The sequence below is a fragment of the Vicugna pacos genome, chromosome 25 (assembly GCF_048564905.1).
Source record: "Vicugna pacos chromosome 25, VicPac4, whole genome shotgun sequence".
NCBI classification, from domain to species: Eukaryota; Metazoa; Chordata; class Mammalia; order Artiodactyla; family Camelidae; genus Vicugna; species Vicugna pacos.
This window is the reverse complement of record NC_133011.1, coordinates 38,718,520-38,736,495: the sequence shown is the minus strand read 5'-3', so window position 1 is coordinate 38,736,495 and position 17,976 is coordinate 38,718,520. Positions and strand designations below refer to the sequence as shown.

Genomic DNA, 17,976 nt, shown 5'->3' with positions numbered 1-17,976 from the left:
TGGCGGAGTTCAGTCATGGACTGGGCTCCTTCAGAAGATTCACGCCTCGCTGGCCTGTGGCCGCCAGCACCAAGCCGAATGCCCAGGGCCTTACGGACCCAGGCAGCCTGCGGGTCCTGAGCGACCTCGGGGCATGCCTCTTCCCCTCAGATGTCCACACGGTGGGCAGTGAGCTTGCCTTCGGCCAGAGGGGCTGCTGTCCTCCCCGGCCAACCTCTCCCCACCAGCACCAGCCCCTCCCCAGCCTGAGGCCTCTCCATCCTCTCCTCAGGAACCCCAAGGCCGCCAGGCCCTCCGGACCTCAGAGCTGGCAGAGCCCGCACCCCGTGCCGGCCCCCCGCCCACCCCTCCCCGGGACTAAGGTAGCGACTTGTCTTCTTTTTTCCTTAAACTTCACGTCATCTTTGGTTTTAAATAAGCTTTCTTTCTTTTTTTTTTTTCTGATAAGGGTAATCCATGCTCATTGCAGACAAGTTTGAAATTTTTGAAAAGGGTACAGGAAAAAATAAATCACCCAAATCCCCAAACCCAGAGGGAACTCTGGGTTGTGCGTTAGAACCGTATGCCTTTTGCATTGCAGGCGGGTCCCCAGCCGCTTCCCACGTCCTTAGTCTTCAGAAGCACGGTTTCTAGCCGCTGCCTGTCCCTCCTGTGTTCTTGAACCTGCGTGGCTATTTGAAATCCGTGAAGAATCCTGGAGCAGTGTGTTTCTTACGCATTTCTTATTTCTTCCAGTGATTCAGTTCCCAGAAGAGGGGTTCTGGGCCAACTAGTGTGTGCTCCTGGGGTCTTACCAGAGGCTCCCCCTCTTGGGGCTGCTGTCTTCTATAACTTTTTAAACAATCTTTACTTACGAACAACAGCTTCTGTACCAATTTCTCTGCTTAGCCTGGAGTGCATTTCTGGGTCCTCTCCTCAGGCTCCTGACCTGCATGTCTGGGGAGCCTCTTCCCTGCTGGGAAACTGCAGCCTCGGGGAAACAGACTGAGAGGACACCGTAAAGGAGGTTAAAGGGAACCCCAGGCTTGGGGGGACGGGGAAGGCAGAAGGTGGGGGTGCCGGGGGCAGCGGGGCAGGAATGCTCCAGGCATTAGGGTAGCTTGTGCAAAGGCCCCGCGGCAGTGGCAGGGGCAGTGGCTGGAACTGCAGAGAAGGCCTTTGTGGCCGTTTGTGGGGGGCCAGCAGCAGGCAAGGCTTCAGGGTCGGCAGAGCCCGCGGGGCTGGGCGGCCCCTCCCGCGAGCAGACGAGAGCCGGCAGGGTGGGCCGCTGCACCGGGCAGGGGCAGTCAGAGGGGAGGGCCTTGCAGGTGGAGGAGGCACGCGGGGCGGGGGCAGTGACAGCAGGGGAGCACGAGGCGCCCACGCTCTCCCCTCCCGCAGCTGCTTTCCCAGCTGACCTCTGCCCTCACTGGGGTTTGATTACCCTGGGCCACTCTCACATCACCTCCTTGGCTTCACTGTCCCCTTCCCTGATTTTGGTCTTGCCTCGCCTCCTCTAGGAAGCTCCCCTCAGACTCTCTCCCACTGTCACTTCCAACAGCCTGGCCCCACCCTAGGCTTGAAAAGAATGACAAGGCCTTTCTATCCTCCATGAAAATGGTTTTCGGGACCAGTTTACAGATGAGGGGGTTCAACCTCCAGAGAAAACTGTCTCCTCTAAACAGGGCAACAGCCCCCAAGTCGCAGGCAATAACCAGAGTGCTGGTCACGAGGGTCTTTGTGGAGGCGAGTGCTTCCGCGGCGGCAGTGAGGGGCAGGGGGTGCTGAGGGGACACTGGGAGGGTGGAGCCCGCTGGGCGGCAATGACCCAGAAGAGCCGAGCTGGCACCAGAGGCAGGAGTCGCGGCTCAGGGGAGGTGGGGAGGTGTGCAGGGGAGAGACGACAGGGTGGGCAGGGCCTGGCCCATGGTGGGGCCATCTTGGACAGGCTTGGAGTGTGAGCCCTGAAGGGATGGGGACCTAGAGGGTCTGGGCAAGAAGGGCAGGTCAGATGTCTGGGTTTGGAGGACAGTTGGCTGCCTGTGAGGCCGGATGGAAGGCCAGGCTGGGCCGGTGCTCACCAGACATTTGTCGAGTGAGGGAAGAAAGGTGGGAGGGGGAAGGGGACCTGCGAGGCTGGCAGGAGGTCCTGAGACACAGGTCAGGTGCATCAAACCATCAAACCGGGGACCCTGAGGACGGGGGTGGCCCCCACCCACCCAGGGCACTGGGCAGGGAGGGTGTGGGAGTCTGGAGGCTCTCACTGCACACCCCCTCCCAGCACGCAGTGGCACCCCCAGGCACTTGCACTCTGGAGAAGGGAGCCGAGTAGGGCAGTAGGGAAGCAGACAGCCCCCGCCTCCTGCCCCACACGGGGACCAAGCCACTGGGGGAACTGGAGAGAGGTGGAGACAAGAGAGAGGCCAGGGCACTGGAACTGAGAAGTCAGGGCCAAGAACTGATGGGGCAGGGAGGTTAGGAGATGCATGAGGGCTCTTCTGGAGGCCTGTGGAGAGAGGGGGGCTGTGGAGTGTGCTGAATGGACAGCTCTGGGGAGTCCTTAGGAATTAAGGTTGGAAGTGAGAAGGGAGCAGGGGGGTCAGGAGGCCAGGGCCCTGGAGTGGCTGATGGTCATGGAGCTACCATCTCCCAGGGGAGGAACTGCGGGGTCAGCGCACCGAGGGAGGTACACCTGTGTGAGTCTGCAGCTGCTACCTGGGTCCAGCTCAGCAGGGAACTTGTGGGGCCTCCAGGTGGCCACCAAGCCAAGACTGGTAGCAATGTGGTCACTTGGAGTCTCGTTAGAAATGCAGATTCTGGCCTGTCCCATACCTGCCAAATTAGAAAGTGCATTGGACAAAAGGTCCCTGCCAACCCCTCATGCTGGGAGGCCCAGTGGACTCGTGGGCAGGGATGGACAGTCTGGGAGGAGGGAGGACAGAGGAGGGCCCCCAGGTTTCCCTGGGGCCACATGGTCTCCCAGAGCATGTGACCCATCCACCTGGGTCCAAGAGCTGGGTCCAAGAAGGGCAGTTAGGATGCCTGGGCTCTGACCCAGTGGGTCCTCTGGAAGCTTCAGGAGCTCCTTTGGCCAGTCCTCGCAGACCCACATGGCCGGCAGCCTCACGTGGGGGCCATGCCTGAGCTGTGGATGTGAGGGTGGGGGCGGGGGGCACAGGCTGGGGCCGAGGAGCCTTGGAGGACGGGCAGAGCCTAGGAGGACCTTGAATGTCAGCCCAAGTTAGGAGCCACCTCCTTCCCTCCTTCCCCAGGTCCGCAGAGGCCTTGGAGCTGCTTGCTGACTGTGGGGGGCCTGGTGAGAATGGAGTGACTGACTCTGGGCGGTCAGTAAGGTCTGAGGTGACTGACTGAGGTGGGGCCCCGGTGGCTGGCCCCGTCCTCGCCCCAGGACCTGTCCTCCCAGGAAGTGCCGCTGTCCATGGTAGCCGCACCCAGCGATGGCACCCACCGTCCCTCCTGGTGGTCCAGCCGCCTCTCACCAGAGGAGCAAGAGCTGGACATTGGTGAGCAGGGCTGGGGTGGGGCTGCGGGGAGGCCCACTGAGCCAGCTTGGGGCTCGGAGCAGCTGCCCCCTTCCAGGCCTTGGCTCCGATCAGCACTTACTTCTGTGTCAGCAGGAGGACGCTGTAATCTTATGTCAGCTCTACCACATCCTCCCCTCTGGGATTCTCTCCTAATACTGCATGGGGGCGGCAGACAGAAACTTCTGGAAGGGCTTCAGTGATCCGCCAGGGACCAGGGCTACCCCAGTGGGCTCTCACAAAGCAGGCGAGGTTGGCTTTGGGGGCCTCGCTCTCCCCCGTCCCCATTTCAGCACAATGAAGGCCAAAGCTGTCCTTGCACCCAGGATGTGAGCCCAGGGGCCTGACACCCAGGCTGTGAGACACCTTGTCCTCCCTCTGTGCTGCCTTCTGTCCTGGAGCCTCACCCGCCAAGAAGGAGGCACAGGGTGGAGTCACCCACAGATCTCGGAGGCAGGCACAGAGCCTCCCCAGGAGCCTAGCAAGCACAAGCATTTTGTATCTATTTGGGTTCCAGTGCCTGTCAGGCAGTAGGTTCTCAGCAAGAGTCCACTGACAGAGTGAGTGGACGGATGGATGGACGACAGTGGGGGGACCCCAGCCGGCAGCAGGTCAGAGCCGCCAGCGAGGCCACCTAACAAGCCGTCTTAAGCCCGGGCCTCGCGCTCGCGGCGGGACATGGCCCTGGCTGTGGTGGCAGCTGGGGGCTCCCCAGAGCAGACCCTCGTCTCGGCCAGCAAGGGCTCAGGCTTGGGCGTGGGGCACCCTCGGGTGCACAGGACAGAGAGCCCCAAGGCTCTGGGGCTAGGCTGTGAGAGTGGGGGCCTGCAGGAGGTAGGTGATGCTGGCCCCACACCCACCCGCAGTGCCTGACAGGCAGGCCCACACTGCCCCCGGCCACCTGACCCAGTGCCGGACTCGCTTCTGTGCCCATGGGACATGGGCTTCACAGCCTTTTTTGGGGGGCTGGTCAAAGGAGTACTGATTATCTTTGTGAAACTGTGGGACAATTTGGAAACTGGTCCTCTCTGTTATCATAAAGCTTCCAGGCATCATTCTGTCCATGAGAGAGGAATCTTGTTATCTGCACAGTTTGAACTGCTTTTTGTTTGCATTTGAGAGCCTTTGCTAAATTATCTTTCAAAGAGGACGAATCGCCACCTCCCCCACCACCAGCAGCATGACCATGTCTGTCTTCACCATCTTGTTCATCTTTGTCTCACTGACATGAAAGATCTCATCTCCTGGTTTCAGTCTGCGTTTCTTTCATAACGGGTGAGGGGACCATCTTTTGGTTTAATTATTGTCCAATGGGGCTTCTGCTGGAAGCCGCCTCTTCATCCCTTTTGCCTGTGTTTGAATCGATGGTGCAAATCCTTACTGACTGGCTTACAGGCAGGAGTCTTCTGTGTGTTGATGGTAAACTTTCACTGAAGAAGATGCAGGCATTTTTTCAGTGTCTGGTTGGTGGCAATGCTTGCTGGTACCCCAGGTCCATGCCTCTAACTCTAGAAGTTCCCTCCCTTTGGTTTCTGCTTTGTGCTGTATTTAGAAAGCTTCTCTCTGTCCCAGGATTCAGAATACAAAACCCACGGTCTTCTCTACTTTACAGTTGTAGTTTGGAAATTCAAATATCATAATTGTCTGCTGTTACTTTGGTGCAAGGAGCAGGGTAGGGATACAGGTTAATTGTTGGTCCCAAATGATGAGCAGTTCCTCGGCACCCCCTTCTTCCCTTTGCCCACAATGTCACGTCTCTGTTGTGCACCACGTCCCCCTGTCCCAGGCTGCGTTCTGACTAGCCACCGCACCTCTAGACTGAGTCCCAGCATCCAAAGAGGCCTCTGTGCTTGGGGGGCTGTTTTCCGAGTTGCTCAGCTACATTCACACGTCCCCCCCGCAGATGGCCTGGGCAGAAAGCAGCCAGCTGCTGTGACTTCGGGGCCCAGCAGGAGCTGGGGCCGGGAGGCCTGGGCTCCCCCCCGGGGCTCCCTGCACAGGGCCGCAGGGGCCCCGCACGGCTTCTCTGCTTCTCCGTCCTCTGCAGACCTCTTGGGCAGGGCGGTGGCGCACAGGTCCCTGAGTGGCAGCCCACCCTGGGAGGAAGAGCTCGTCAGCAAAATCAAGACCTTATCGGCCTTGGAGAAGAGCCTGGTGCTGGAGGCCGTCCGTCACTGCGTCCAGCAGGACAGCCAGGTGGGGCCCTGAGGGGGGCCTCCTGGGGCCTCAGGGCCCACTCCCCAAAGCCCCTGACCTCCTGGATGTGTGGCGTAAGGTTCCCAAAGGTAGGAGGGAGTCGGGGCACTAGTGGAGAGCAGGTGGGTACACAGCCCGACACATCAGTGTCCGTCAGCATCACCCACCCCAGGGGCCCCCGAGGACTGGGCGGCACTGGCCCACCTCTGCAGGATGCAGGAGACTCCCCAGCTCAGGCCTCCCATGACTGACCTCCAGCTGGTGTGGGGGACCTGCCCCAGCTCCTCCCTGATGCCCTGTGTGCTCCGGCACTCCGTCCAGTGTGAAGCCCTGAGCCGCCACTGTAGTTAGTTGAGGCCCCGGGTGAGGTGGGCGCTGTCTTGGCTCCTCTCCTGTTGCAGGTTCTCTGGGGGTTTGGGGCTGAAGGACAGGACCAGTGAGGAGGGATCAGAGCAGGGCATGTGTACTTACAGAGGGAGAAACTCTCCAAGCACATAGCTCGACTCACTCTCAGGGGCCGGGAACCTGGTTGACAGCCCACCATGTATGGTAGATCCTGGCTCCGGGGTGTGGAGAGCTGTCCAGTCATGGGAACTGTCTATGCAAAGGCCCTGAGGCCACAGAGCAGCACAAAAGGGTTGGGGAGCACTCTTAGGAGCTACTACGGGGCCAGGCTGGGCTCCCAGCCAAGTTAAAGAATTCAGCCTCTGTCCTATGGGTAGCGGGCTGCCAGGGGTCAAGCAGGGGTGAGTGTGGTCAGAGTCACACTTAGAACAAGCCCCCTGCTGGGCTGCTCGAGGGGTGGCACCCTGACCCTCTCATTGCCCTTTTGGAGAATGGGCTGTGTGCTCTCTGCTTGCCCAAGGGGCAGCAGCCTCCCCTGAAGATTCCCAGTGGACTTGGGCCTCCAGGTCCCTCTCCCCAGCCTGGTGGGGCCCTGTCTGTCCTGTGCCCCCTGGGCTCTGTCCCGCCAGCCTTGGGGGGCAGGCGGGGCCAAGCACTGACACTGCTTATTGGGAAGGAGAAGGTGCCCGAAGCCAGCATCCCGAATCTCCTGAAGCCCTTCAACCTGGACCTCAAGTCACCTCTGGGTAAGGTCAGTGCCTGGGCAGGGCTGCCAGGGCTTCCCACGGGGGTCTCTCAGACCCCTCCCCTCCCCAAGCAACAAACATGGCCCAGAATGTCCTAGAAAAGCAAGGGGAGGCTCTGCTCACAGCTTTGATGCTCCAGGACACTCACACCCGGTAGGCGGGCGGGTGAGAGGCATGGTCTGGCGGGGACAAGGGCCTCAGGGGCGCCAGCTCCCCTCTGCACTGGCTACATGCCTGCTGGGCCATCCCGAGCCCCAGGGGTAGAGCTGTGGTTGGCCAGGACAGCAGTGCCTGCCCCCTGGGCCTTACCCCCTATTGCGGGAGACACACGAGATGCTGATGTCAGCGACGAGAACCAGGAAACACCCCCGCCCAACACGGAAAGTACACATTTTCATCAGGAGGGAAATAACGGGGATTCTTGGAGACTCTGAGTGCAGGCTCCACACCCCTCTGAATTGTGGTTGGCGTGCAGAGGAGCCCGGAGCTGGGCGGGGCGGGAAGGGTGGTGTTGCCAGAGGGGCGGCACAGGGCGTCCCCGTGGCCCTAGCCCGGCCCCACACAGACCGCTCTCTCCTGCCCCAGACCCTCCTCTTCCACCTGTACGGGCTGATCCTCCGGGAGACAGCCAGCGAGGACCTGGTGGGGAGGCACCTGGCCGCGCTTCTGGAGCTGTCCCACCAGTCGTCTGGCCATCGGGAGGTGGGTTGGAGGCCTCAGCCAGCCCAGCCCCTCTGGCCCGCACAGCCCTGCGAGGCCCTGAGCCCACCTCCCGCTGGCCTTGCTGTTTCCTGCCAACCGTGCTCCCATCCTTCACGTGGTGACTTGACACTCACAGCACCCCAGCCCTTTGTCAGCCAAGGTGGGGCCCCGGGTGCAGGGGCCTGGGCTGTGTCCTGGCTCCCTCTTGGCCTGGAAGCCCCATGGAGTGCAGGCCCTTGAACGCGGGATGGGCGGGGCATCCCTGCCTGCCTGCTTTGCAGGACGCTTGACAGGCAGTGTCTGGGCCCTTTGGAGGGGCGGGCAGGCCACAAAACACTGCCTCTCAGGGCTGGGCTCATGGGTCCTCTGGCTCACAGGGCATTGCGCTGGCCGTCGGCATAACGTCCACCTCGCACCTGGAGCAGGTGTGGGCCATGCTGGAGCACCTGGGCCGCACCAAGTTCTTGAGGTCTGCCTTGGTGTCCTCAGACAGCCAGGTAGAGGGTGGCGTGGGGGCGGATGGGTGGGTGGCCTGGAGAGGGTCACTTGTGTGCTCTGAGTCTGTTCACTGGAACCTGGGGGTGACCCTGCTTGGCCCATTTCCCTGCAGGCTGGAGTGTGGGGCTCAGGCCTTCTCTGTTCTTGGGGTGGCTGGGCAGATGTGAGCCTTGTCCCCAGGGCCCTATATGTGGGGTCCAGAGCCTCCATCGGAACTGACGGTCGGGGGCTGTGGGGCCTGCCCTGACCCAGAGTGATGTGTGTGGCCCAGGCCCATGTCCTCACCTGTGCACTTGACCTGGGGGACATGTCGAGCGGCTCCATTTTGCAAGCCACCCCGTCCCGGGCACCGCACAGCAGTGATGCTTAGAGGGGAGGCACTGCCTGGCGGGGCCGAGTCCGCGCTCTGGCGGCCAGCGGTCCCGGTCCCGACTGCACTTCCTGCCGTGGCAGCCGGACCCCGACGCACACTGGAGGTGGATCGGCAGCACCACCCTGCTCTGCTACGGGCGGATGGCCCTGCACGCCGGGAAGCACATCCTGCCCTGGGTGGACAACATCGCCTCCAGGATGGTGTACTACTTCTGGTGCAGCGACCACGTGAGCCCCGCCCAGCCCTCGAGCTGCGGTGTGCGCGTGTGCAGAACAAGTGTTTCTACGTCCAGGCAGCAAGTTCCACCTCCTTGCCCGCCAGATGGGTTTCACAGCAGCGCCCGACAAGCAGGGCCCGGGCGGGGGCCAGCTGTGAAGACGGTGGGGCAGGGCCGAGTATGGGACCCGGGTGACCGGAGGCTTCCGTGGCCACGGTTTTGTGTCCTAATCCTCAGCAGGGGCTGACCTCTGACCTCAGGGTGACTCTTAGACCGTCACCTCCTTCTCACACACATGTCACTGGGCCTGGCAGGCCTGAGTGGGGGTGAGAGGATGGGTCAGTGCTTCAGGCCTCTGAGGTCGGCCTGTGTGAGCGCAGGGCTAGGCTCGCGTGTCCGCTGTCCGTGCGCGGCGCGGCCTGAGCGCACGGGGGTGTGTGCTGCGCGTTGCCACGTGGGCTGTCAATGTGTGTGTGCTGTGTGCTGCGTGGGACTGAACACGCTGCGTGGAGACGTGTTGTGTGCCGCGCGTGCGTGCTCCGTGCACACCTGTGTGTAAAGGTGCTGTGTTTGGATGTGTGCTGCACGCGTGCTGTTGGGCGTGCCCTGTGCTGTGTGTGCACTGCCTGCACCCTGGTCAGGTGGGCCGGCGCTGAGTGACTGGCCCCTGACTTGGCCTCGGTGCCCCTCTGTGTCCGGACAGGACAACACCTTAAAAACGAGCTTCCTCTCGGCGTCCATCATGCTAGTGAAGGCTCTCAGTCGGGAGGTCAGTGCCCAGAGATACAAGTTCACTCAGATACCAGAGCTGATCCAGTGTCTCCTGGTGAGTGACCCCCAGAGGGGCCTGCCCAGCAGGTGCACACGGGGACCGCCAGGCACCACCGCCACGCCGGCTCCTTCTCTGCCCCCAGTGCATCCTGGAGAATGAGCCCAACATCCTGGTCAACCTCTTCCGGCAGAAGATCATACTGGTCATCACAGAACTGAGGTAGCTGCCCTCGGGGCCCAGGAGTGAGCCCGGCCAGGCCCCTGAGGATGGGGTAGGGGTCAGTGTGTGAGGAGACAGGAGGAGGCGGGGGAGGGCTGGAGCGGGAGGGGCTGGCCCAGGGACTGAAACAGCGCAGGGCCTCCCGGGGCCAAGCTCTGGCAGGGACAGAGGGGTTGCCTTTGTTCTCCTCCGGGATAAGATGTTAGCGTGGGCACAGACTGAGCCCTGACCTGGTCACACAGCACGTCCCGGCCTGTCACACAGCGAACCTTGACTCTGCTCACATACAAGCCCTGATCCTAGACACACACCGTCCTGACCCCGGTCACTCTGAGCTCCGATCCTGGTCACAGTGTGGAACCAACCCCAGAATAATTCCTACGTTTTTGCACAATAGAAGTCAAAGAGCCCAAGAGGAGTGAATAAATGAGTCGGGGTGCCCCTCGCAGTCCAAACGAGCTCCACGTCCCCAACAGCACCCCTCACCCCATGCCACAGTCCAGAGCCCGTCTGTAATCCAGACCGACGGCCACAGCCTCTGCCTGCTGGGAACCTGCTTCGGCCAAGCCTTTCACTGCCAGGCGCGTGGCTGTGCAAACAAGTCTGGAGCCTTCTCTGTCCCTTCCAGCCACCTGCGGCCCAGGCTCAAGCCCACGCTCAAGTCCAGGATCCTGCAGACCTGCATGCAGAGCCTGTACACACTGCCCCCAGCGGAGGTGCTGAAGACGAGCCTGCCGCCGCTGGACCCCGTGCCGGACGTTGTGGTGACTGCCCTGTCCCCAGGGCCCTTCTCTGGTCTTTCTGGATGGGGGGTTCTGGGGGCTGGGCCACGTGGGCGAGTGAGAGGAGCAGAGCAGAGAGCTCCGGTCCCTCTTGGGTTTCACCTGGACTCACTGTAGACTTGCTCTGACCTTGGAAAAGCCCCGCATCTTAGGGTTCTGCCCCTCAAGTGGGGTTCTGGTCTCCATGTCACTCACTAGAGCTTTGCGAGTCAGGAGTGACGGGGAGGAAGCACGTCTCCCTCACCCCAGGCCGCCGGTCCACCCGCGTGGTGTCTCTTCCCAAGACCCCGCTCCCCACCTGCACCCACTCCTGCAGGGCTCACCCACGCCTGCCACCACGCCCGGCCCGGAATCCGGGCTGCCACCAGCACCACTTTTCTTTTCTTAATTCTGAAAAAAATTTTATTTAGAAGTGTTTAGAAATTGAACATTTAGTATCTTTACTTGGTGTTTTTCCCCAGGGGACCCCAGGCACACAGAACTAAGTGACCACAATCCTCGATTATGACCTACTCCCGCCATTGGTCCACGCGTACTGCACTTGGTTTAGTTTCTCATAACAACAAAACACTTTTCCCCAGAACCGAAGCTAGTACCTCGACTATAACCTACCTGCCTCCCCCAGCACCACATTTTATAAGTTGAAGTACATTTGATCTACGATATGGTGTTAGTTTCAGGTGTAAAGGAAAGTGATAGCTATTTATACATATATTTTCAGATTGTTTTCCATTGTAAGTTATCACAAGGTACTGAACATAGCTCAGCGCTGACCTGCTCCGTGCATAGTACTTTGCATCGGTTAATCCCATGCTTTAATTTGTCCCTCCCCCACTTTCCTCTTTGGTAACCGTAAGTTTGCTTTCTAAGTCTGTGAGTCTATTTCTGCTTATATTTAGATTCATTTTTATTATTTTCAGATTGTACATGTAATATCATACGATATTTGTCTTTCTCTGTCTGACTTACTTCACTTAGTATGATCATCTCTAGGTCCATCCATCCATGGTGCTGCAAATGGCATTACTGCATTCTTTTTATAGCTGAGCAGTATTCCATCCATATCCATATATGTACATGGTATTGGAGGTAAGGGCAGGGGACACGACACTGGACAGAAACTGGCCTTGGCTTCTCTAGTACAACTGGCATACCACAGACTGGACATATTTGAAACGTACAATTATACATGTTTTGACCTGTCACTGCGAAATTGCCAGCAACAAGACAACAAGTAGACCTGTCATTCCAAAGGCTTCCTGTGCCACCATGGAACCCTCCTCCTCCCCTCTCCCAACTCAAACCGTCACCTGACTGCTCTCGCTACCGACGCGTTGCATCTTCAAGACTCCGGTACTAACGGAACCTCATGGTGTTGAGTTTCCCTCATTTGGGTTCTCCTCACTCAGCATAATGGTCCTGAGACTCGTCCACACTGTAGCGTGGGTCAGTAGCTCATCCCTTTCCACTGCTTAGCAGTGTCTGACTTCACAGACTGACCACCATCTGCTGACTCCTCACGAGACGATGGGCTTCTGTTTCATTCCCAGTTTGGGGCTGTTCCACACAAAGGCACTATGAGACTTGTGTAAGGTCTCCACATAGACATCATTTTCGTTTTGGTCAGGTGAATACCTAGTGGTGAAATGGCCGGGTCCCAAGGCAGGTACATGTGTAAGTTTTTAACCAACTGCCAGGCTGTCTTCCCACCAGCCACGGGTGAGACCTCCCACTGCTCCAAGTCCACACCAAGATATGACATGGTGGGTCTTTTACATTTCAGCCTTTCTGTTGGGCCTGTCGTGGTGACTTGTGGGTTAAATCTTCGTTTCTCTACTGATCAAGGTGTGGAGCATCTTTTCACCTTGTGTCCTCTTTGCTGAGGCATCTGTTCAAATCTTATGCCTAAGTTTTAAATTGCATTGTTTGTTTAGCTATAGTCTCAACGTGAGCCTTAATCAGACATGATTTGAAAGTATTTTCTCCCAATTAGTGGCTTGTCTTCATTCTCTTAATAGTCTTCTCTGAAGAGCAGAACTTCCTTAATTTTAAGAAAGTCAGTTCATCTATTTGTTCTTTTATGGACAGTGATTTTGGTATCCTATCGTTGACCCTCTGCATCCAGAGAGTCCACGTCTGCTGATTCAACCAATCTCAGACAGAAAGTAACTTCCAGAAAGTTCCAATAAGCAAAACTTGAATTTGCCACGCCAACAACTATTCACATAAAAATTACATTGCATGTACAATGATGTACACTGCATTTACACTGTGTTAGGTAGTATAAGTTAATCTAGAGGCAAGTTAAGGTATGCAGGAGGGTGTATATAGGTTATATGCAAATACAACACCATCTTAGAGAAGGGACTTGGGCATCCAGACTGTGGCATCTGTGGGGGTCCTGGAACCAATCCCCCGTGGGTACCGAGGGACGACTCTCTGGGAAATCTCTGCTCAACCCAAGCCCTTGAAGATTTTTCCCATGTTTTATTTTTATTTTTTTAATTGAAGTATAGTCAGTTTATAATGTGTCAATTTCTAGTGGTCAGCATAATGCTTCAGTCATACCTGTATTCATCTTCATATTCTTTTTCATTATAGGTTACTACCAGATATTGAATGTACAGAAGAAACGTGTTTCTCAATTTCCCCTGTTTTCTATGCTACATTTTCTCCTAGAAGTTTTATGTTTGAGGTTTTATACACAGGCCTGTGATCTGCTCTGAACATGTTTTTAGCTTTTATATGGCATATGGTGTGGGCTGAAGTTTCTTTGTTCTAGGACCGCTTGTTGAAAGACCACCTCCTCTAGTGCAGTACCTCTGCACCTGTGTCAGAAATCAGTGGACCATGTATCTGGGTCTATTTCTGATCTCTTTATTCTGCCCCACTGAGCAGTGTATCTGTCTTTACGTCACCACCACACTGCTTCTGATAGCTTGGTAGCAAGTCTTGAAGTTGAGTAGTGGAAGTCCTTCAACTTTGTTCCTCTTTTTAATGTTGCTTATGCGATTCCAGGCTCTTTGAATTTCCCCTCATGGGTCATAGAATCAGCAGGTCAACCTCTACTGAACAGCACACAGGAATTTTGGCTGGGATTACGTTCAGTCTCTGGGTCAGTCTGGGGATGACTGATGCCTCCACACTGTTTTACCTGTGACCTGTGAGCACAGCCTCTCTCTCCAGTCACCCAGGCTTCCTCGATGCTTCTCGAGCTTCTCACATATCTTTTATCAGGTCCTTTCCCATATATTTCTTCTTTTTTTTTGGCATTGCCAATGACATTTAAAAATTTTAATTTCCAATTGTTCATTTCTGGTAAACCAAATACACTCAACTTTTGTATATATTAGCCCTTTGTCCGGAGATGGTCCTTTCAGACCTTACCATTCTAGCAGCTCGGTTTTCAGACGTCTGAAAGAGTCTTTATTGAGTTTTTGTTAGTGAAAGACACTGTTACTGCGAATAGAATCCTAAGTTGACAGACTCTGTTCTTGTGCCAGAAGTGCGGGACCCACGGACTCCTCGCTTGCACAGCTTCATTCAAAATAATCTACTGCCACCCTTACTTTTGCTCCTCTACCAACAGCTTTCCTCCCTTTGGCTTTTTTTTTTTTTTTTGGCTTTTTGGTTTTGCTTTTTTTTTATAATTTCTCTTTAAGACTGGTTTCAGGAATTCAGTATGATATGCCTTCATGTAATTTTCTTCATGTTTCTAGTGCTAGGAGTTTGTTGAACTTCTTGGAACTGTGAGTTTGTACTTTTCATCAAATTTGGAAACATTCTGGCCATTATTTCCATACTTTTTGTCGCATCCCCGCTCCCAGCTCCCTGGGGACTCCAGTACCAGTGCGTGAGGCTGCTTGCAGTTGTCCCACAGGGCACTAACGTTCTGCCCACCTCCTTCTACATTTCATTTTGGAGCGAGACGCACGTGGCGGGGGCTGTACTGTAAACTTCACTAATCCCTTCTTCCTTCGAAGTCTAATCTGCCGTTCATTCCTTTGTGTACTTTCTGTTTATACCCTGTGGTCTCCATCTCTAGAAGTTCTAGCTGGGTCACTGTTTGAAACTGAAGTGCAGTGAATCACAGTATGTCCGTCTCTGATGCACAGCACAATGTCCCCGCACACACAGACATCTATTCATTTACACATTTTTTCATTAAAGGTTATTACAAGATATTGAACATCGTTCCCTGTGCTGTACAAACAAACATCAGTTGGATCATTTTGTTGTATCTTCTGTGTCTCACACTCAGTCTTCCCTCCAGCTTATCAGCATATGGACAACAGTGACAGGGACTCTTCCACACCCCTGTCTACTGACCCTCCTCTCTGTCACACACGGGCTGGTCTGGGCTGACTGGCACTTCCCTCTCGGCACGGGCCATGCTCTCTTGCTTCTCTGCACATCGGGTAATTCTTACATTGACTACACGTGAACGTTGTCATGTGCTATGTACTTCTGTATCCTGCACTTATTCCTGGCTTTGCTATGGAACACAGTCAAATTACTCGTGAACATCTGGAGCCTTTTCAGATCTTTCTTACAGAGAACTGTCAGTGGGGCCAGAGCAGCACTCCTGCACCCCTCTCCTCTGCAGCTCTGTCCTGGGCGCGCCAGCCACCTGGCCTTCAGCGACATTCCACGGATGGGAGGGCGGGGCAGAGGGCAGGCGTGCCCGCCTGGGCTGGGCCCAGGGTCCCCTGGGTCCGAGGGGACTGTCCTCTTCTACAGCACTTCAAGCAGCAGCAACATGACCTCAAACTTGTTTAGATGTTTATTCGTATTCTTCTGAGATTTTTACAACATATTCTTCCTGCCTCTCTCCAACTGGATGGGAGATTCTTGTGATCGGGAGCCAGGCCTGCTTCCTACCGTCAGCTCCTACAGGGGGTGCAGACCGCGGGCTCAGCACACATCCACGGAAGGAGAAGGGCCGTGCAGCTAGCGAGCCATCACTGAGAGGCGCCGGCTGCAGTCACTTCTCATTTGCATTTACAGCACGCACCGTCTCCTTGGAATATGAGAAAGCTTCCACCCTCAGCTAGGCCAAGGGGGGCAGGTGACAGCACTGCCGTGCAGAGACAGCCAGGACTTACTGCACACACGCCACAGCCACTCCACGCCCTGCGAGTGCCTGTGTGGCGCCGCACCACAGTAACACAGCCACCTACTCAACCCAGCGACTCCCAGCGCCAAGCGCTGCGCTGGTCTGCCATCCGCCACCAGGGCGAGTACTGGGCAGCTGCTCTGCGTGCGGCTTCGGGCCTGAGAGCCAAATACCTGGCGATACCCACAAAATGTGTCCCTGGGAGAGCCCAGGAGGGGAAAGGACATAGAGCAGGACCAACCCTGAGGGAGGCGTTCGAGGCAGACCACGGAGCCGCTCGGCAAAGGCGCGGATCCGGAGGGGTGGGCGGCGTGCGCGGAGCCCCGCGCCTGGCGGGGTCTTGTGGGCAGGTCTGCCCCGAGGAGCCCGCATAGTCCGTGCTCACCCACCAGGGCCGGGACGCTGGGGCCGGCCGGGGTGGACCAGGCACTGTCTGCCCTGTCAGGTGCTGTACCAGAAGTCCGCGCAGGCGCTGGACCTGCTCCTTCAGAACTTCGTCTCGGAGAACGAGAGCATGGATGAGATCTGCTTCCTCCTGCAGGTGAGGCCTGGGGAGGGCGCCGCGGGGTGCAGACGTGAGGGCTCCTAGTGGCCGCCCCCCACCCGCCCATACTCAGATTCCCCAGGGCCCGCCCAGGGCAGGCCCCCCACATAAAGGAGGCGCCAAGAGGGGCAGGTCGGCAGGCGTGCACTACACCGCTGACCCGAGTGCCGGGGCTTTCACCTGCTGTAAGGGCTGCAGTGGGCATCTTGGGGGCCAGGGGCCCTGCAAGGAGCACCCCGGGGCGGCCCACTGACCTTACCGCCTGGGGTACCCAGGGGCAAGGAGGACAGGTCTGAGGAGTGGTTTGTGGGACTCCTTCAAATGCGGGCCTCCCTCTGCTCCCCCTTCATTGCCCCCAGGCCACAGAGGCCAACTCAGAGCCTGGTGGGACAGCACTCACCCCCAGAGCTCCGATGGCCCAGGGAGGCTGTCACATGGCTGCAGACCCAGTCTCACCCAAGGCTGCTGGGCTGGCGGATGGGCAGGGAAAGCTGAACCGTCTGGTGGGGAGGGACCGGCTACAGCCACCCCTCCCACCGCCCACTTCGCGTAGCCACCTAGGGCTGGTCTGAGCTGGAGGGCAAGGGTGGGTCCACGGGCTGACGGGTCCCTCTCTCCGCCCTAGCACGCAGAACCCTGGCTGAAGTCAAACAAGAGCCACGAGTGCAGGCGGGTGGTGCAGTCCATCTTCCTGCTCCTGAAGTACGTGCTGGACTACGTGAGACTCACCGTGAGTGGCTGCCTGGGCCCCGGCCCATGCTGGACCAGCTGCCCTGCCTCCCTCTTGGCTAGGGCAGTCAGTGTCCACTGAGCACCTGGATGGTTGGCAGGTGCGGGGGACAAGGCCACGCCCTGGGGAGGAGGTCGCAATTCAGATAGGGTGGGGAGAAGCAGGAGACTGGAAAGAAAGGAGGGGGCCAGGCGACCGCCCAGAGCACCCGGGCGGGGCTGGCAGGACCCGGGCAGCCGGAACGAGCTCAGAAAAGGACCAGCTGGAGGACCTACTGCCAGTTTCAGGACAGTAAGAAGCTCTCGGAACCAAGCCAGTGTGGTGCGGGAGAAAAGACAGATGACCAGATGGATGGAAAAGAACAGGAGGTCAAGAATCAGGCCCCCCCTTGTACAGCCAATCCATCGTCAGCAGAGGCTCTGAAGCTCTTGAAGGGGGAGAGGAAAGCGCTTTCCACACGAGCGCTCCAGCAGGCAGAGGCCCCCCGGCGTGGGGACAAAGCCCAGCCCCCGTCACAGCACAGCAGTCGGTCCAGACGCAGCGCGGGCTCAGGGCCAAGGTCAAAAACAAGCGGAAAACAGAATCTCTCCATGAACTAGGGATACACAGAGACCTTCTAGACAGAGTGTGGATGGCAGTAACTACAAATAAAATACTGGTAAAAAGGACTTCATCAAAACTAGAAACTTCCACTGAGAGCCGGAGACGGGGATACAAAATCTAGTCCTGAGGAAGCAGCAGATAAACCCAAATAACCTGTCCGCATTTTTCAAACAGTCACAGCTGAGAAAGACAAATGCTGAGGAATGAGTTCAGATTAAAGAAACATGTCAACTACACGTGATATGTTAAAGAAAAGTTAGTGTGGAAAATAGAAGTAATATACAGCCCCAAGCCAGGGGGAAAACACGTCTGTGTGCGCATGTGTGAGGTACTGGGACTGCTGATGAGATTTCAAATTGGACCTCGGGGTGGGGGCAGACGTGCATCACTGCAGCAGAGTTAAATTTTCTGGCTTTGATAACTGCACTGTGATTGCATTAAGTAAACGTCCTTGTTCTTAGGAAACGCACACTGAAGTATTTAGGGGTCAAATCCCCAACGTCTCCAGTTGGGGAGAGATGGAGACGGAGGGATGGAGGGTGGGGAATATAAATAATGAGAAAACCTGCATACAGGATACATGGGAATTCTCTGAACTATTCTTGCAATTTT

The 17,976-nt window shown here is 57.0% G+C and overlaps 1 protein-coding gene across 11 annotated transcripts in view; it reads left to right on the top strand.

The window, feature by feature from the left end:
• The window catches only part of LOC107034264 (maestro heat-like repeat family member 5), a 36,216-nt gene that overhangs the window by 541 nt on the left and 17,699 nt on the right, over positions 1-17,976 (top strand). For 5 of the 11 annotated variants that reach the window (XM_072949841.1, XM_072949836.1, XM_072949844.1 and 2 more), the window contains exons 2-14: positions 272-362; positions 581-1,006; positions 3,252-3,503; positions 5,569-5,717; positions 6,739-6,813; positions 7,394-7,510; positions 7,888-8,007; positions 8,462-8,608; positions 9,302-9,424; positions 9,513-9,589; positions 10,218-10,353; positions 15,933-16,028; positions 16,657-16,761. In XM_072949841.1, coding sequence (XP_072805942.1) covers positions 3,419-3,503; positions 5,569-5,717; positions 6,739-6,813; positions 7,394-7,510; positions 7,888-8,007; positions 8,462-8,608; positions 9,302-9,424; positions 9,513-9,589; positions 10,218-10,353; positions 15,933-16,028; positions 16,657-16,761 — 1,230 coding nt within the window. In that variant the 5' untranslated portion in view covers positions 272-362; positions 581-1,006; positions 3,252-3,418. The remainder of the gene's footprint in view (positions 1-271; positions 363-580; positions 1,007-3,251; positions 3,504-5,568; positions 5,718-6,738; positions 6,814-7,393; positions 7,511-7,887; positions 8,008-8,461; positions 8,609-9,301; positions 9,425-9,512; positions 9,590-10,217; positions 10,354-15,932; positions 16,029-16,656; positions 16,762-17,976) is intronic. The other 6 variants (XM_072949837.1, XM_072949839.1, XM_072949843.1 and 3 more) reach the window with 6 other exon arrangements.